Raw genomic sequence first — 18,943 nt, forward strand, 5'->3', positions numbered from 1 at the left:
AATATATGAATTTACTAAAGAATTTAATAAAGTATAAACAATCAAACAGTTTTCTTATCGTTTCAACTATTTAAAACTGGGTTGCCAACCTCTTCTCATCCTTCACTAAACGCCACCTTTGGGAAACACAACGCGACAGGGGAACCAAACACCACCTGGCGTTACATTTAGAATACTTCAAAATAAAAGTCGTTATCAGTTCGATTGCTCATTAAATACACTTTTAATGTTTATTAACCTTCTCAGAAAATCATTTACATTACTCGTATAATTGTCACTTAGGTCTAGCAGCAACTTTAAACTTAAAGCATTGAGTCTGCCTATAATTATTGCTTTGTCCTTTGAATTAGTTTGTTAGCTTACGTTTCACTTGGATTTGCTCTCGCTCTTCGTTCGCGGGTGGTGTAAATTATTGACACTACTAAAACGCTTTACTCATAATTGTTCGCATTGCTTGAATTAAAATAGACCGACGTTCGGGAAGTTCTATCGTATAGTTAAATCTGGTTGGTTGTACAAGGTATACCCTGAGGTATGCCCCAATGCTTAAGATCTAGGGAACTCGTACGGTAATAATATTGCGGTTTCTAATAATATTCAATACTCGGGGAGCACAATAAATACTCAAGGTTAACATTGCGCACTCAATTGACGTAAATGATATAAACCCAATTCGTACTCGACTACGTATTATGTATTATGTTCGTGATTCGTTGCAGCAGCGATTGATCGCCAGAAGATTGGATTGATTGGTTTCTTTCACACTTGTCCAACTTGAAAACGGGTCTCTAACTACGGCGACGATAGAATGGCTGAGTTGGGTTCACAACTATATAGCTATATAGCTATCCACAGACTGGAGCGGTAACTAAGCCTACGTAACCGCTAGCAACTAACAATTTGCATATCTAAAAGTTCAACTAGGAAGAGATTAGCTTATAGGTGTTCTTATTGTAGAATTCCGACGAGGTACAAAGTTATACGTACGAGTACTTGAAAATAAGATGTGTTGTCGTAAGCACAATGAGGTACACGTGTATCAACATCATTCAAATCATCGTTACCACTACTCGATATAATCGTTTACTCCTCACACATCCCCTACGGAGTACGAAACTCCGTAATCAATACCTAATACCCAGTACTTAATACCCATTGACCAGCCATTAAAGCCGACTGTTTATTCGCGAGAGTGTAGCGTGAAAATCCGAAGACTTGGTTCCGAATCCGTCTCCTGCTTTCTGTCCTTCTCCTCCTCCTCCCCGTCATCCGTCATCGTAATTATATAACCTTAATGCTTAATACCACAGTCGAAGTATGTACTATATGCAATACACACATACAGTTCGTATATGTATGGCCTAGTCCTACGCCTAGAGATACATATGCATATTGTTCCTGCAACAGCTCGCTTATCCACGCTATATATACTTAAGGAGCCCTTCTCCTCCTCACCCCATTCTCCTCGTGCTCTCATCCGGGCACCGGGGCCCGCCTCCTCCGCCAGGCGATGGGCGCGATGAGGGCGCGGATGAGGTGCGTCCGCGCCCGCCGCCTGGCCAGGATGATCCACGGCAGGGGCAGCAGCACCAGCGGCAGCAGCCAGTAGGCGGGTCATAGCTCCACGTGCCCCAGCGCCTGTTCGGTCACGTTGCCGCCCGTGTGGCACGTCTGCGTCGACATCCACTCGAAGTCCTTGATGGTCGCCTGCAACGGGAGATGTGTTAAGTAATGCACTACTTTATAACTACTTTACAACACTAATCAAACTCATCCAAAATAACATTATTTGAAAGTATAAAAAGGAATTAATTCATAAAGCATCAGGAAACGAGAAAAACCTCTATGATTAAAAATGATTATGAGAAATTGTTTAAAATGGTGTTTAATATGTATAGATGCTATAACAGATATGATTACTAATCAAGAATTTAAGGGGCACAACTAGTGTGACATTTAAAAAAAATCCGCCGTTGGAGATCGACTCTAACTTAAAAAATATTTAATTTTTTTCTTCAAAACTTTCACTGTACATTTTTAAAAAATGTATAAATATATTCTGAAAGTTTTGAAATAATTATTAAAGTAGTTTTTATACCCTTGCAGAGCAAAAGGGTATTTTAAGGAGTGAAGGAGACACCTCAGACCCCATAAAGTATATATATTCTTGATCAGCATCACGAGCAGAATCGGAATCCGCCTGTACGTCTGTCCGTCTGTCCATCTGTCCATCTGTCCGTCTGTCCGTCTGTCCGTCTGTCCGTCTGTCCGTTTCCGCGCAAACTAGTCTCTCAGTTTTGAAGCTATCGTGCTGAAACTTTCCCAAAAGTTGTGTAGTTGTTGCACGCAGTATATAAGTCGGAACGAGCCGGATCGGCTGACTATATCGGATAGCTCCAATACAAGGGAATGAAATAAAAAATTCTCACTCTGTTGTTTTTGATCAGATCGACTTGATTTCTTCTAGATGGCGTTTTCAAACAGTTTTTGAATTTCGGATTAAATTTGATCAAAATCGGATAACTCTATCATATAGCTGCCATAGGAGAGATCGAAAAATATATAGAATTAATGGAAATAAATTGATTACATCGTTGTTTTTTTATCCCACGAGCATGATTTTTTGAATATCAAGTTTTCTAACCACGTTTATATTGAGAAAAAAGTTTCATAAAAATCGGACAACTATATCTTATAGGTACCATAGGAAAGATCGAAAGATCTATATAGAAATAACGGAAATAAAATTATAATATCGTTGTTTTTTATCAGATACGCATGATTTTTGGAATATAAAGTTTTCTAACGACTCTTGAATTACGAATTAAATTTGATCAAAATCGGAAAGCTATATCATATAGCTCACATAAGATCTATAGTCGAAAATATGGAAAATGAATAGAAAAATAGTCTTAGCTTCGATGTTGTTTAGCCTTTAAGTACATATCGACATATTTGATGACTGCAAGGGTATATAAGCTTCGGCTTGCCGAAGCTAGCTTCCTTTCTTGTTTTTAATAAAAATTCCCAAAAATCACCCGTTACACTAGTTGTGCCCCTTAGGAAGTAAACCCACCTTGTGCATGGAGTACACCGCCACGACGACCAGCACGTGCATGATGTTGTGGGAGTTCAGGTAGAAGTCCACCACGCCGGGGAACCACTTCTCGGGGATCCGCATCGCTCCGATGGCGCCGCCCAGGATGGAGACGCCGTCCTGGAACAGAGGGTAAGCGAATTGTCAGGTTAGGATTGGGCGGCATTGGTTTCATGTGACCGCCGGGCAATCGATCGGCGGCTCTGTCCGTTACTCGAATGTACATATGTGTGAAAGAGTGACTTACAACTTCAACCTATGCGCACCGAGAGAGAGAGGCCAGCCAAAAACGGTACAGTACGGTTATAGATAGATAATAGCAGTTAGTCAGTTGGAAGCCCGGACATACGCACCTGCAGGTAGACATGGGAGAGGGCCATGTGGCTGCCGCCGACCATTCCCCGGATGCGCAGGAAGGTGAGGATGGAGCGCATTCCGAAGGGCAGGGCGAAGCAGAGGCGCCGCTGCCACGGCGAACTGGCGGTGAGTGCCTGGACGGGATTGGGAATAAGGGTTAAGAGATTACTTGAGGTTGCATCCTGCTCCTGGATGTCTGGAATGGCTCACCTTGTAGAGGCCCCACAGCGAGAGCACGCAGTAGGAGACGATGATCAGCCACTTGAGCACCGGTGGGAAGCAGAGGGTGGTGGCGGTCACCAGGGGCAGGGCACCTGAAAGTAGCGAAAGCAAGAGTCGGAGAGCGGAAGAGATTATCACCACCGCAGAGCACTCGGAGGTAATCAGAACGGCAGGTCCAGCTTATCGCTGGCAGCTTCAGTGAGAATCCAAATCTCGAACGCGATGGAAGTTCGTCATCCGGCTTCCGTTTGTATAATCTTGGTCGCCTTGGCCCTCGGATCGTTGGCCCTCCAGGGCGGCCACTTCAAGGAGCTGACCACGCCGCTGGGCCAGCAGATCATGCGGCTGGCCAAGTCCGCCGAGATGCGCTCCTTCATGAAGCCGGACGCGGATCCCTGCCGGGACTTCTACAGCTACGCCTGCGGCAACTTCCCCTCGATCAACAAGCACACTTCGGATGTGAGCGACCTTCTGCTCGCCGGCTACCTCCGCCGCGTGGGGCAGCTGCTCAAGGAGCCCCGCATGAGCACCGACCGGCCGATGGAGGTGCGCGTGAAGTACTTCTACGAGTCCTGCCTGGACACGGCCGCCCTGCGCCAGAACCGACGGGCCCACGTCATGCGCATCCTGCGCGAGTTCGGCGGCATGCCCGCCGTGGACGGCAAGTCCTGGGACTCAGTCGGCTTCGACGCCGTCGGCATGATGGCGCAGCTGCTCCGGCGGTACGGGAAGCTCCCCCTGGTGGGCGTCTACGTGGCCCCGGACTTCGCCAACGCGCAGATCAACCGCCTCTACATCGGCCAGCGGCGGGACTTCAAGCACGTGCTCTTCGGCCTGGGATCGGACATCACGCACAGGAAGAGCCTGCAGAGCCTGCTGGGCCTCTCCGAGGACGACGCCCACCTCACAGCCTTCGAGGCCTTCTCCCTGGAGCTGGATCTCTCGGAGAGCGCGGTCGATCCCCGGAAGGAAGAGGACCCGCGGCTTCACAACCGCCTGACCCTCCTGGCCAACATGACCGACGCCCACGGACCCGTGCTCAATCTGACCCGCTTCGTGAGCACCTGGCTGGGGCACGAGTACCACCTGCCGGTGTACGAGTCCGTGCCCAGCTACCTGGTCCAGGTGGAGAATCTGCTGCTGCAGACGCCCAACCGCATCCTGGCCAACTACATGCTCGCCTCCCTGCTGGCCGACTTTGAGATCGAGGCGGACGAGTCCTACCAGGAGCAGATCTGCGCCGCCCGGATCACCGATCTCTTCCCGGACGTGGTCGACCACATGGTGTACCACTCCCTGGAGCAGCAGAGTCCGCACTTCGCCAACGAGCTCGGCAGGCTCTGGCTGGAGCTGAAGGCCTCCTTCGAGGAGGTGCTCCGCTCCGAGGAGCTCCACTGGCTGGACGAGGCGACGCGCGGGCAGCTGCTGGAGAAACTCCAGACCATGGCCTTCGAGATAGCCGGCGGCCAGCCGGAGGACTTCGAGCAGCGCTACGGAGACCTGGTGGTCAGCTCCGCCGACTACTACGGCAATATGCAGCGGCTGCTGGAAGTGCGAGCCGCGAATCTCCGCAAGGCGCTGGTGCAGGAGTCCTGGAAGCCGAGCTACTACAACGACGGGATCGTCCACGTCCCGCTCTACCTGCCGGAGGCCAACAAGGTGGTGCTCCCGGCCAGCTTCATGCAACACCGCTACTTCTGGGACGACGTCTACCCCTCCGCCCTGAAGTACGGCTCCCTGGGCCTCTTTCTCGCCCACGAGATGGGCCACGGGTTCGACGACCGGAACCGCCTGTTCGACGCCAAGGGGAGCCTGCGGGAAAACTGGCCCCCTGCGGCCAAGACGGGCTTCGACCAGGCGAAGAGGTGCCTGGCGGATCAGATCAACAGGATCCGGTTCGAGGAAGGAGGCTACCGGACTTCGCCTTCCCACGATTCGCAGGCCGAGGAGATCGCCGACAACCTGGGCATCCGCATCGCGCAGGCGGCCTTCAGCAGGTGGCGGAAGGAGCAGCCGGATGCGGATGGCCAGGATGCGGAGAGCCAGGATGCGGAGCGCCTGCCCCACCTGTCGCTCTCCCCCGAGCAGCTCTTCTTCCTCGGCGCCGCGCAGACGGCGTGCACCAACTGGCAGCTGGCGTACCAGACGCGGGTCTACCCCATGATGGCCAACCTGCCGGCCTTCGCCGCGGCCTTCCAGTGCAGCAACAGCAGCAGGATGAATCCCTCGGTTCGATGCCAGGTGTACTGATCAATAAACAGTTCCGCTTCCCAGCGGAAACCCGCGATAACAGCGATGCTCTTTCACTATTTCCTATGTATACTATATTGTTAGACAGATAGTAGGGGATCGTACTCACCGAAGCTCTGGCTCACCCAGATGCCGACCATGTCCAGCTTGAGCAGCGTGTAGTAGACGTTCTCGCCCTTCTCGATGTTCATGAACAGGTGGTAGACGAAGCTGCCGCACCACGGGGCCACCGACCCGAAGACGTGGCAGAAGGACAGGAACTTGTAGCCACTGTCCCAGGGCATCAGGCCGGGCACGATGGCCAGGATGTAGAAGATGGGGATGGCTGAAATGGGTTCGGATTAATTGGGGATTAGTGCCACCTCTCTTATGTACAAATATACGCATTCAATTAAATAGTATTCACACACTTATGAAGGAGGAGCTTGTTCATAAATGTAAGGAGAGGAACTGAATGGCAATAAGGAATTAGCACAAGGGTTAGCGGCTAGATCAACTTGAGTCGGATTTGCCTGAGAACATATAATTAATCCCACTCACGTGATATGATCACAAAACCTATTCCCAGTGGCGGATTTACGGGGGGCTTTTTGGAGTTCAAACCCTCCCAAAAAACCCAACCTATCTCGGCCAATTTTACCGATTTGCATTTGCAGAGCGGTAAAATTGAATTGAAACTATTAGTTTATAATTGAATAATTTTACAATAATTAGATGTACTGATATAAAATGTTAATTCCCGAGATTAACATATAAATTCCACAGACTAGATTTACGCTGGAAAATTTTTTCCAGTCGAAACCCCCCCAGACTAAAATCCTAAATCCGCCGCTGCCTATTCCACAACAAAAACTCGTATGGTTTCATTTTGTGCTGCTAAAAAAATAAAAACACGACGTAGTAAATGGGGCTATAATTAGGTGGACAATACATGCGAACTAAACACCAGACAGGAGAATTAATAGTTATCTTTAATGTTTAGAAATAGGTAGTCCGATAACCTGGACACATAGTATGACATAAAAGTATGACATGAAAAGGGGGCGAACGATTAACCTTTAGGGCTTCCCTGGTGTCTTAGTTTTAGCTGCAATTGTTTATAATTGTAATTGCAATTGTTTTGAGCTCATGTGAAAAGGTACTACGTCTGGTCTGCTCTAGTTTCCACTGAACCGAACTCTTATAAAATTCTTGCGAATCGTATAAGAGGCGGCTGAGGCTCTAACGCCGAGGAGATAACGGAGTGACCTACCCCAGCTCCCTGGACATTGAATGCACGAGTCCCGCTGATAGGGTGGCCCTCAGCGATGGGGGAGCGATTGAGAATCAGTTGAACTAAACGCGACAAGATGACGAGTTGGGTGCTGCGGCTCTGCCTACTAATAGCAGCGGTCCCCTTTCTGGTTCTGGCGAAGCCATCGGACACAGGGACGACGGACCCTTCCGACGATCTGACCTCGGAGTACGCCAAGCAAATCATCCGCCAGGCGAAGGCTGCCGAGATGCTGGGATTTATGAGTCCGGGAACGGCGCCCTGCGACGACTTCTACACCTACGCCTGCGGCAACTGGCACCGCCACAATCCTGCCCAGGTGCTGGGCAGTCTCGAGACGGACGCCTTCCGGCTGTTCTCCCAGGGATTGGACAGGCGTCTCGCGCGGCTCCTCCGCTCCCCCCGAACTCAAGTCCGAGCTGGAGAGGAAGATGCAGCGCTTCTTCCAGTCCTGCACATTGGTGCACCGCGACGACGTCCAGTACCACCTGGCCCTGGAGAACGTCCTGCTCGAGTTCGGGCAGCTGCCCGCGCTGGCAGGAGCCCAGTGGAACGCCTCCGACTTCAGCTGGTGGAGAACGGTGGCCCAGATCCAGCGGAAGTACGGCAAGCAGATCATCCTGGGAGTGGAGGAAATGAAGGCCCCACCGGACTCCGTGCCCTCGGAGAACTCAGTGTACATCTCGGCGGGAGACGCGCTATCGAGGGCCCTTGAACGGAAGGATCGGTTGCAGGAGCCCACGACCTTCCCGGATCTGCAGCAGCTGTTCGGCTTGAGTTCCTCGGTGGAGAAGCACACAACGAAGCAGCTGGAAAAGTTCGATAAGGAGCTGGCCGACCAGCTGACCAATCCTGCGAAGCCTTTCGAGGAAGCGATCTCCGTTTTCACGGTGAACGAACTGGAGCAGAAGTACCGGGACCACCTCAACTTCACCGAATTCCTGGGACTCGTCCTCGGCGAGGAGAACATCCCGGAGATGGTCTTCGTTTTCGACGAGGGCCAACTGCTGCGTACGCTGCTCGCCATCCGCTCGACTCCGCCGGCCGTGGTGGCCAACTACGTGTTGCTGCGGCTGCTGGAGGAGTTCCTGCTGGAGGACGGGCCCGAGGATCTGGGCAAGAGGTGCGTTCGGAAGACCAAGGAGCACTTCGCCCAGCTAGCCACGACCGCGGTCTATCAGACGTTCCGCAGTCCGGCCGCCGAGGCGGAGGTCTTCGCCGTCTGGGAGCAGATCAAGGGGATATTCCGGCAGCAGCTGAGTGGCGACAGGCTGGACTGGATCTCCAACGCCACCAGGACACTGGCCATCGACAAGCTGGACCGCATGCAGCTGAACATTCGCTCCTACGAGGCCGCTGAGCTCGAGGAGCTCTTCGGCGCGGTTTCCATCGACCGCGCGAACTTCGTGCCGAACATCCAGCAGCTGCTCATCGCCAAGGCCAAGAGGCCCGATTCCCGGATCTACCAGCCGAGCGGCGTCTATAGTTCAGCCTCGTATCATGTGGATCAGAACAACGTCTCCATCTCGGTGGCCCTGCTGCAGCCGCGCTACCTGTGGGCCGAGGAGTACCCGGTGGCCCTCAAGTACGCCACGCTGGGCTTCATTCTCGCCCATGAGATGCTCCACGGGTTCGACAGCCACAGCTGGCTATTCGACGTTGGCTGGTGGGACGAAAAGTCGCGCTACGGGTTCGAGGAGCGACTGAAGTGCTTCCGGGCGCAGTACCACCAGTTCAGCCACCTCGGAAAGAAGCTGCCGGAGATGGCGGACCAGTCGGAGAATGTGGCCGACAACGGGGCCGTCCGGCTGGCCTACGGCGCCTACCAGCGCTGGCTGGAGCAGCGCCCGGGGAAGGAGTCCCTGGAGTCCCTGGAGGGGCTCTCCCTCGACGGCCGCCAGCTGTTCTTCCTCGGGTTCGGGCAGCTGATGTGCCACGACGTCAACTGGTACTTGATGTTCCTCCCTTCGGATGAGGACACTCATTCCCCCCAACGGTTCCGGGTGACCGGATCGCTGTCTAACTTCCAGGAGTTCTCCTGGGTGTTCAACTGCTCCCGGTCCGCGCCCATGGACCCGGAGTTCAAGTGCGCCATCTACTGAAAGGACAGCTCCTAACTGCTGCACTTGAAGTGTGCTATATATCCAAATTATACTGTAGTTAGTTGATCAATACGTTTGTTACTCATTGTTATGTGTTCATTCAATAAACCAGTGTGAACACTTATAACTTCTGGCAAGGGAATGGAAACAATAGCTTTATCAGCAAGAGTACTTCCCACGATTCAATTATACAGTTGAGTATTTATTTATGCTTATGTTCAGAGAGTTAACACGCAATTCCATTCGATCTGCAAGTGTTCCTCTAAGAGCACATACGTCTGTAATATTCAACTTAGGGTGATAGGTATTCAAGTTAAGGTAATAGCTAATCCAGGCCCACGGCGAACAGCTGGCACTTCTGGGGAGCAGCCATCTTGCTGCCGCCGTTGCAGCTAAAGTCCCTTGAGAAGGCCCCGAAGTTGGAGAGGGCGCCCAGGACGCGGAGGGCACTGGGGGTGCGCAGCAGGAGCAGCGACTGCTTCTCCCGGAACTGCTCGTTGGCGTCGGAGCACCACAGCTGGGCAAAGCTGAGGAAGAACAGCCGGCGGGAGCTGAGGTTCAGCTGGGGCAGCGACTCGGAGCCGAGGAGCGCGGGGGCCAGCTCCCCGAGGAAGCGGCGGTAGGCGTGGTAGGCCACCTGGACGGCCAGGTTATCGGCGATGTTGTCCGCCTGCAGGTCACTCGCCGGCAAGTACTGTCCGTGGAGCCGCAGGCGGGCGTACTGCTCCTTGAAGCAGGCCTTCCGCTTCGCGTACTCCGCAAAGGAGCTGGCGTCCCACTTGGAGGCGTCCTCCAGGCTGTGGGCCAGCTGCTGGGCCAGCAGGGTGCCCAGGCTGCCGAAGCGCACGGCCTTCGGGTAGGAGCGGGACCACAGGAAGTTTGGCTGCAGCATGGCCACCGGCAGCAGGACCCTCCTCCCCGCAAAATCGTACGAGGGTGCGGTCAGGGTCCATTCTCTCGTCTCCGAACTCGGTACCCGGTGGCTCAGGATGGCCTTCAGGTTGTGCAGGTACTCGCGGGGCCTCAGCTGCAGATCCGCGTACCGCTCCGTGAAGTTCACCTCCTGGTAGCCGACGATCTCCAGACTGGTGGAGTTGATCTGCGCCAGCAGCTGTTCCCGCGTCTCCACAACCAGCCAGTCGGCGGAGGAGTTCTCCAGGAGGCCCCGGAAGCTCAGCTGGATCTGCTGCCAGAGGGAGTGGACGTCGCTGAGGGTGGCTTCGTCCCCGTACTGCCGGAAGACCATGTTTTCGAGCAGCTCGGGGAAGAGCTCCCTCACTCGGTCCGCACACTGACCCACAAAGGACCTCTCGGATCTGTCGTAGTAGAAGCGCTGCAGCAGCTCGTTGAAGATGTAGTTGGCCAGCACCTTCTCGGGGGTTACCGCCACCAAGTCGGCCAGTTTGACCAGGTAACTGGGTACGTGCTCGTACAGGGACTCGTTGGGTTCCAACTTCCTATCGAGAACAGTTTCCACGTACTGCGTCAGATTCAAAGTGTTGAAATCGTACTCCTCCGATTCGTTGAGGGCGTGCAACTTGGACAGAACTCCAACGCGACGCTCCACCATGATGCTGGCCAAGCGCTGCTCGAAGTCCGTGATCTCCCTGGCGGCCTCCCTGGCCAGCTGGGGATCCACTCCCAGGTGGAGCTCCAGCTTGGAGGCTATGTCGTCGGTCACCGCGTGTCTGTCGGCCTCCGGGAGGATCTGCCTGGGCTGGCCCACGTAGATGCGGTCCGCGTGCTCCTGGAAGAGTAGCAGGATGTCGAGGCCGAACCTCCGCCTGATGCTGGCCACTGTGTCCAGCCAGTCGAACCAGTCCGAGGGCCACTCCTGCCCCGGGAGATTCAGCACGGGCATCCGGCCGAACTCCGCCACGATCTCCTGCAGCTGGCGGCGGTAGAGCTCCTCGGGGCTCTGCCGAAAGAGCAGGCAGCTGGCGTAGAACTGCTTCAGCAGGAGGACGGGCGGCTCGTCCCGCTCCTCGTCCGCCGGCTGCTCCATCAGGCGCTGCTGCTTGTGGCGGTAGGCCTGCACCAGCAGCTGCTCCACGTCCGTCTCCCGCGGATGGGCCTCGTTGGCCGGGTTGATCTGCGGCCAGCTGCCGCAGCTGAACTCGTAGAAGTTCTCGCAGGGCTCCGCCTCCGGGCGCATGAAGCTGCGCATCTCGGCGGACTTGGACAGCCGCATCAGGCGCTGCACGTAGACGGTGTCGTTGTTCTGCGAGATGAGCTGCTCCCGCGACTGGATGCGCAGGTCGATGCTCGGCTGGCCCGGCAGCAGGTGGCCCCGCCCACTTCCCGCGAGGAGCAGCAGCAGGAGCACCAGCTTCGGTTTGACCAGGTCGCTAGTCGCGTTCTCCATGGCGAACATTCCGAGGGCGACTGAACGGGCAGCCAGCGCGACGCACTTCCGCACTTAGCTCTCCGCTACTGGGATTCAGATTACAACACACTGCGCGAAATCACCGAACCTCATTGGAGGCACACAAAAGTGACAATTACACAAGTCGAGCGTAATTAGTTGAGATAATTAGCTGAGAGAATTAGGAGAGATAAATGGTGTAATTTGAATCAAGAGTACAAATCAATCCCACCCAAATCAGTTCAAGTACGAGACTGAAAAAAAATCTCTAATTGTTTTCAGTGCAGCGGGAAGAGCAGAAGGGAAGGTCGGACACAATCCTCCTTATCGCCCGCTCGGTCGTTGGATCCCGTCTCCCCAGCAAAAGCTAGAGGAGAGTGCGTGATTGAAGCCCAGCTCACGTTCTCGAGCAATAACTGCGAGAAATTGTTTATGTTTATAGATTACTTATGGCCTAGTTGAGGGTTTTAGAATGGCAGTCGGAATTGCGCAAGCCGTGAATTTGGTTTACATCTTAACAAGAAAGGAAGCTTATATACCCTTGCAGTCATCAAATATGTAGAACAAAACACATAAAGGCTAAACAGCATCAAAGCTATGACGATATTTCTATTAATTTTTATATTTTCGACTATTGTTCATATGGCAGCTATATAGTTGTCCGATTTTGGTGAAATTTAATTCTTAATTTAAGAGTAGTCAGAAAACTCTACATTCCAAAAATCAACTTGTCTGATGTGCAACAACGAAGTTATTATTTTATCTCCGTTATTTCTATTTAGATTTTTCGATCTTTCCTATGGGAACTATATGATAACGTCGTCGGATTTTCATGAGATTTTTTTCTCGTTTCAAGGGTTATTAAAAAACTTCATATTTTAAAAATCATGCTCGTGGGATTAAAAACAACATTATAATTTTTTTTCCATTATTTATATATATTTTTTTTTGATCATTCCTAAGGTATATCCGATAGAGTTATCCGATTTTGATAAAATTTAATTCGAAATTCAAGAGTCGTTAGAAACGCCATCTGAAAGAAATCAAGTCGATCTAATCAAAAACAATTACATGAGAATTTTTTATTTCAATCTCTTGTATATCCGATATAGTCGGCCGATCCGGCCCGTTCTGACTTATATAATATAACGCGTGCAATAACTACACAACTTTTGGGAAAATTTGAGCAAGAAAGCTTTAAAACTGAGAGACTAGTTTGAAGAGAAACAGACAGACGGACAGACGTACATACGTATTTGGATTCTGATCGTGATGCTGATCAAGAATATAAATACTTTATGGGGTCTGAGGTGTCTCCTTCACTGCGTTGCAAACTTCTGACTGAAATTATAATACCCTTTTGCTCTGCAAGGATATAAAAATATAATATATATTTCCTAAGAACAGTCAGGATCTGCGGAAGATGATTAATCTTTAAGCAGCAGCTCCGCAATCAGATGGTTCAAGGTCCAAAAAAGTTTGTTCCCTTTTTAAGTTTGGAGAGAGAATACCTTTCCATCTGGATCCAACATGATCCCAACGAGAAATGCACACTCTACTAGTTCGAAGACGTTAAACATTTCGTAGACTCATTAAAACGCTTTTAACAAAGTTATAATAATAGATTAATAATTGTATACTTGTAGCGAAAAGTACGGCTTTCATCAGAATCACGAACTTGTGGTTGTGAAACTTGTTGTGCTCGGAGTGTGTGTTCTGCTATTTTCCAACTGGCACGTCATGGCAGAGTAATCAGCTCCGTAGACACCAATTGTTTAATTTCGCTGACACACTATTTTGCACTGTAGGTCGCGTGAGTGAAAAATTATGGAAAACTCACAGCTTGTATATTTCTGTGGAAACCTAGTTATCAGTTTCGGGGTAAATTCGAACCCAATCAGACAGTGCGGAGAACTTGTTGCAAGATTAAAATGTAAATTAAAACGAAATTAAATCTAAGCAAATCAGTGAGAAGTTCAATTAGAAATGATTTGGATATCATTTTAATACTCAGACATACTGGTTTGTTTCTGCTTTATGTTTGCTAATGTGAAAAACCCAACATCAGGGTAATATTTTACTATGGCAAATCGCTGAGTCTCCGGAGAGATGAGTTAATAGACAGTTGAACCGCAGTGGCTGAGCGATTCGCTGCATCGGAGAGGCTGCGATAACCCCAGGGTCGCCTTTTGTTTTCTGAGAACAGATTAGCGGCCGGCTGAACGCGGATGGCGATGAACTCGGCGCATCCCCTGAATCGTCGGCGGTTCGACAGTCGATCTCTGGAACTATGGCGAATCGGAACGCGGTGCAGCTGCTCCACATCAGCATTGGCTGGCTCCTCCTGCTCCTGCTGGCCCTGGCCGCGGGCTCCCCACCGGTGGCAAGCACGATCTCCAGGAGAACACGCCCTACATGCGCACGCTGCTGCGCCTGGCCAAGGTGGGCGAGATCGAGAGCTTCATGAACCAGAAGGTGGACCCGTGCAACGACTTCTACTCCTTCGCCTGCGGCAGCTACGAGCGCATCAACTCGGCGATGAGCATGCAGGTCGTGACCACCGGGGTCTTCGAGACCTTGACCAAGGGGCTCAACCGCGCAATCCTCGAGATGCTCGACAAGCCCCACGACAGCCTGGACACCCCGGAGGACACCCAGGTACGGCACTTCTACGAGGCCTGTCTGCGGCTGAAGGAGCTCAACGCCACGTACACCGGCAAGCTGAAGGCGCTCATCTCGGAGTTCGGATCCATGCCGGCGATCGAGGGGTCCTCCTGGTCGGAGGTGGACTTCGACTGGCTGGGCACCACGGCGCGCATCGCGTACCGCTACGGTATCACGCCCATCTTCGGCGCCGAGGTGAACAAGGACGTGGCCAGCAACCACCGGAACCGCATCTACCTGGGCCAGCAGGACTTCCCGCTGGAGGCGCGCTCCATGTACCTGGACAACGCGACGGCCGTCTACCGGCAGAAGTACCGCGCCAACATCCAGAAGACCCTGCAGCGCTCCCTGGGCGTGAAGGCGGACATCGCCAAGAGCACCGCCCAGGAACTCGTGGACTTCGAGGTGGACCTGGCCCGCGGCCTGGTGGACGAGAGCGAGGGCCTGGGCCTGGACGACCTCGCCGAGCTGCTGCCCGTGGCCGAGGTGCAGAGGCGGTACGCACCCACGCTGGACATCGAGCGCCTGCTGTTCGTGAGCATGGGGGAGCGGATCTCGGAGGAGATCTACGAGTTCAACGCGGGCTATCAGAGGAACCTGGTCGAGGTGATCAAGCGCACCCCGAAGCGCACGCTCGCCAACTACATTTTCTTCCGCCTGATCTGGGAGTTCCTGGAGACGCCGGCCGAGAAGCCGCAGAAGCAGAAGCAGAATTGCCTCGACCTCACCAAGAAGTTCTTTGCGAAGAACCTGGACAACATGTTCTACCGGCGGAGCAACAACGAGAAGTCCTCCCGGGAGATCGACAGCATGTGGCGCCAGCTGAAGGCCACGTTCAATGAGACCCTCCGCTCCAGTTCGACGCTGGACTGGATCGAGCGGCCCACAAGGAACCTGGCCATGGCCAAGCTGGAGGCCATGACCCTGCAGATCAACAACTACGCCGAGGACAACTTCACGGCCGAGTTCGCCGGCCTGAACCTGCAAAGCTCCGACTACGTGGAGAACGTCCGCCAGGCGAACATCGTGGCCGCCAGGCAGATGCGCGAGATGCTCCACCAGCCGGCCAAGCCGCTCGAGGCGGGCACCCAGCTCAGCTACACGCCGGCCAACATCCTGATCGAGAACACCATCAAGGTGCCGGTGGCCCTGCTGCAGCCCTTCTACATCTGGGCCGATGTCTATCCGAACGCGGTCATGTTCGGCACCCTGGCCTCCCTGATTGGCCACGAGCTCATCCACGGGTTCGACGACAGCGGGCGCAAGTTCGACGCCAAGGGCAACTCGAAGGACTGGTGGGACGACAGGTCGAGCAGCAACTTCCTGAAGCGCAGGGAGTGCTTCACCAAGCAGTACGGGCGGTACGTGTACGACGGCATCCAGCTGAAGGAGTCCACCTCGCAGTCGGAGAATATCGCGGACAACGGGGGCGTGCGGCTGGCCTACGAGGCCTACCGCAAGTGGTACGACTCCCGGCTGGCCCAGGACCTGGACAATGAGGTGCTGCCCGACCTGCGCTACTCCGCCAAGCAGCTGTTCTTCATCAGCTTCGCGCAGATCTGGTGCAACGACGCCCATCCCAGTGTGAAGGCCCTGCAGGTCTCCACCGACCAGCACATGCCGGGCAAGTACCGGGTGATCGGATCGCTCTCGAACTTCGACGAGTTCGCCAAGGAGTTCAACTGCCCGGTCGGATCGAATATGAATCCCAGCGAGAAGTGCGTACTCTACTAAAACTGAAGGTTTCTCTTGCCAGCTTGCTAATCACTTGTGTTTTCTTAAGACGTAATCAATAAAGATCGGAAATGATGAGTTTTACTCATCATTTATATTAAAGCAAAGAGTATTTTATGATGTCTAATATTACTTTGAAAATAATATAATCTAGCTAGGAATGAGTGCTATCAACCGATGTCTCGCTCTCGCGCTGCTATGGACTAATCAAAATTTTGGATTTTTAAGAACACATCATTTCCTGAGTAATTAAACTGAAATGTATATATATTTAGCTAGCTCACTGCCTTTTGTTTACACAGTCAAGGAATATATCCAAGCTGATCCGATCAGAAATAGCCATTTTCTGGCAGGGGTGAGTGCTATCTTTGGCCGAGAAGGTGGCCGTTCTTACGAATATATGCACGCCAGCCAAGCCAACCTCAGCCAAGGCTCATTAGAAATGCCGACCTAATCTATTTACGTGCCTCCACTTGGCTTTGACCGTGATTGTTACGAGCAGCGAGACGAGGCGGGTCGATAAGTGAGCCGCTGGTGACAGGTGGGCGGAAGAGGAAGCAAGGAGGAAGCAAAGAGGAAGAGGAAGTGGTGGTAGGAGGTAGGAGGTAACTGCTAAGGTGCCAGTGGAACACTCACCGTGCGTCAGTATGTTGATGGTCTCGTTGTGCCAGTAGAACAGGCTGAGGAGGCAGCCCTTGAAGGTCTGCAGGGGTCTGTATCCGCGGAGCACGTAGGGATTGAACTGCAGGTACGTGGGCATGTCCTGCCAGGGCAGCAGCTGGACCACATTCTCGCCGGATCCGGATGCGGAACTACTGCTGCTGCTGCTGCTGCTGCTGCTGCCGTTGCTATTGCTGTTCGCCACTGAATTGGGAGCTCCGGCTGGGGGACTCTCCGCTGCTGACCCCGATCCCGGTCCTGATCCCATTGTGGAAGTTTTTGCGGAAGACGTGGATGATGTGGCGGGCAGTTCCGGCTGCGTGGGCTCAGGGTATGCCACGGTGGCTTCGGGCGCCTCCTTGGCCTTCAAGCCGTTCGGGAAGTGCATCTCGACTGGGGTACTGGACTCCACGTGGACGTCGGAGGAGCGCGATGGCGGCGTGGGCGGTGGCGTCACGGACATGGTCTCCACGGTGCTGCCCAGGCAGTTGCATCCAGCACCAGCTCCAGCACTTCCGGTGGTCACTCCCGCTCCGCCGATCCTCGCCTTTGTGGAGCTGCCGAGGAGCTGCTGCTCGGATTTCAGATCAACGGCGACTGCAGCGGCGGCGGCGGCAGCGGTGTCCATGCCTTGCGAGTGCCCCCGATCGCTGGTGGTTCCAGTTGCAGTTCCGGTTCCGATTCCGATTGCGTGCCCGTTTCCGTTACCGGTTCCGTTTCCAGTTCCGTTTCCGGTGCGTTTCCTAGCTAGCCAGCAGCAGCGGCATCAGCTGAAAGCGAAAGCCAACGTCATGAATTATGGATCGTTCACAGATAGAGAGAGTGTTACGTATGTGTTGGCCAAAAAGCACGTGCTGGTGTGTGCGAAAGCGAAAAGGATAGTAAAAACGAGACCAGGACAATGTCAACACACACACACACACTCGCACAGCAGCCTCGTGACCCAAAAAAGGCCTGCGCGCCTGCCAGTGTGTGTGTAATTGAATATTCCATGCGAATCACGCGAGTCTCGGATTAGGCCACAAATACCAGTTCCCGGGCCCGGGAAAAAATCAATAAAAATACTCACTTCTGCCATGGGACGCACAAACGTTTCTGGTGGCGAATCTGCCTGGCGAAAGGACTTCCGCCGACTGGGACAACGAGTTTTTCTGGTCTCAGGAATCCTGCTAAGAGCCGTGTTTTCCACTCGATTTCGAAGTGTTACGTGGGCGGGGCATAGTCTATATCGCTATGAGATTTATTTAGCCATTTGATCGGCTGCTCTTGGAGTTTTTGGCGGATTAAGTGGAGTATCCCAGCTGGATTTAGATAAACCTTTTTTCCAGCGACAAAACGCGGGAATCGGAGTCGGAAAAATCCGCGCACACGACCGTTGGGACAGGCACGTCAGTATCTGACTGAGCGTGGGCACACGATAACGATACCGTTATTTCACCCAGCGTATTGTTATGCAATTGAATGAATTGGAGCCCGTATTTTCATTGGGCGCCAAAGCAGCGCAGGCGCACTTTCGAACACGAGGCAGTCAGCTGTTTTAAATATATATAAAACAAAACAAAAAAAATAAATGATACTTTTAATTGTAATAAGATAAGTTTATAAGTGATATATCATACCAAATATTAAGTCAACCATGAGAAAAAATATTTTGAGTTTAATTATTTGTTACAGATGAAAATCAACTTTCAAAAAAAAGCTTAGTAAATACACGTAAAAGCGCTTAATAAATAATATAATTTATTTTAGATGTAGATGTACTGGAAATTAATAAATATTTAAACGTAAATAAATAAATATATTATTTATATTATTAAATTATTAAAAACATTGAACATAGGAACATAAAAAGTTTTCTTACAGTCCCTTAAAGTGCTATCATTTTATTTATTTTTACATTTGAACTGCTTTATTTAGATTTGAATTTACCCGCCCTAATCGGTTAACCGAGTGGCTTGGTAATCATTGTAACTTAGTAAATACTAAAAACCGATTGATATTTAGTATTTTGTTTTTTCGATTTCGATCACAATGTAATTTGATGCCTATTGAAATATTAAGAGTTCATATTCACAGCAGACTTGTTGGACTATTTGTACTTTCAAATATCTGATTTTAAAAAACTTTCACCTCAGATATCGTTTGGTAACAAAGAAGTTGTTAACCGGAAAAAACTTTTATATGTGGATCACGGTTTGTGATATCGATGTTGTATCGAT

General features: G+C 51.9%; 5 protein-coding genes across 6 annotated transcripts; 3 read left to right on the top strand and 2 right to left on the bottom strand.

Annotated features, from left to right (window-relative positions):
* Window positions 1-199: 199 nt before the first annotated feature.
* Window positions 200-18,244, bottom strand: LOC108097609 (progestin and adipoQ receptor family member 4). 2 transcript variants are annotated; one of them, XM_017200017.2, is made up of 8 exons: window positions 17,794-18,244; window positions 16,701-17,494; window positions 6,036-6,251; window positions 3,665-3,768; window positions 3,451-3,588; window positions 3,345-3,353; window positions 3,077-3,217; window positions 200-1,707 (listed from the first exon to the last, which is right to left on the bottom strand). In XM_017200017.2, exons 2-8 carry the CDS (start codon window positions 17,350-17,352, stop codon window positions 1,615-1,617), a joined length of 1,353 nt encoding a protein of 450 aa, XP_017055506.1. In that variant the 5' UTR covers window positions 17,353-17,494; window positions 17,794-18,244; the 3' UTR covers window positions 200-1,614. The 2 variants fall into 2 exon arrangements, with proteins under 2 accessions (XP_017055506.1, XP_017055507.1); XM_017200018.2 differs by lacking the exon at window positions 3,345-3,353.
* Window positions 3,681-5,968, top strand: LOC108097607 (neprilysin-1). The gene has a single exon (XM_017200015.1). The coding sequence runs from the start codon at window positions 3,899-3,901 to the stop codon at window positions 5,924-5,926; it is 2,028 nt and encodes a 675-aa protein (XP_017055504.1). The 5' UTR covers window positions 3,681-3,898; the 3' UTR covers window positions 5,927-5,968.
* On the top strand, window positions 7,037-9,425 carry LOC108097608 (endothelin-converting enzyme homolog). Its single transcript, XM_017200016.2, is given in 2 exon segments — window positions 7,037-7,599; window positions 7,601-9,425. Coding segments are annotated over 2 exon segments (2,025 nt in total). The 5' UTR covers window positions 7,037-7,275; the 3' UTR covers window positions 9,302-9,425.
* Window positions 9,483-11,674, bottom strand: LOC108097606 (neprilysin-4). Its single transcript, XM_017200014.1, has one exon. The coding sequence runs from the start codon at window positions 11,664-11,666 to the stop codon at window positions 9,627-9,629; it is 2,040 nt and encodes a 679-aa protein (XP_017055503.1). The 5' UTR covers window positions 11,667-11,674; the 3' UTR covers window positions 9,483-9,626.
* On the top strand, window positions 13,923-16,171 carry LOC108097605 (neprilysin-4-like; the record flags this gene model as incomplete). The annotated part of the gene is made up of 1 exon (XM_017200013.2): window positions 13,923-16,171. A coding segment is annotated over one exon (2,142 nt), but the record flags the coding sequence as incomplete, so codon positions are not given.
* Window positions 18,245-18,943: the final 699 nt, after the last annotated feature.

The sequence above is a fragment of the Drosophila ficusphila genome, unplaced genomic scaffold (assembly GCF_018152265.1).
Source record: "Drosophila ficusphila isolate 14025-0441.05 unplaced genomic scaffold, ASM1815226v1 contig_791, whole genome shotgun sequence".
Taxonomy (NCBI): domain Eukaryota; kingdom Metazoa; phylum Arthropoda; class Insecta; order Diptera; family Drosophilidae; genus Drosophila; species Drosophila ficusphila.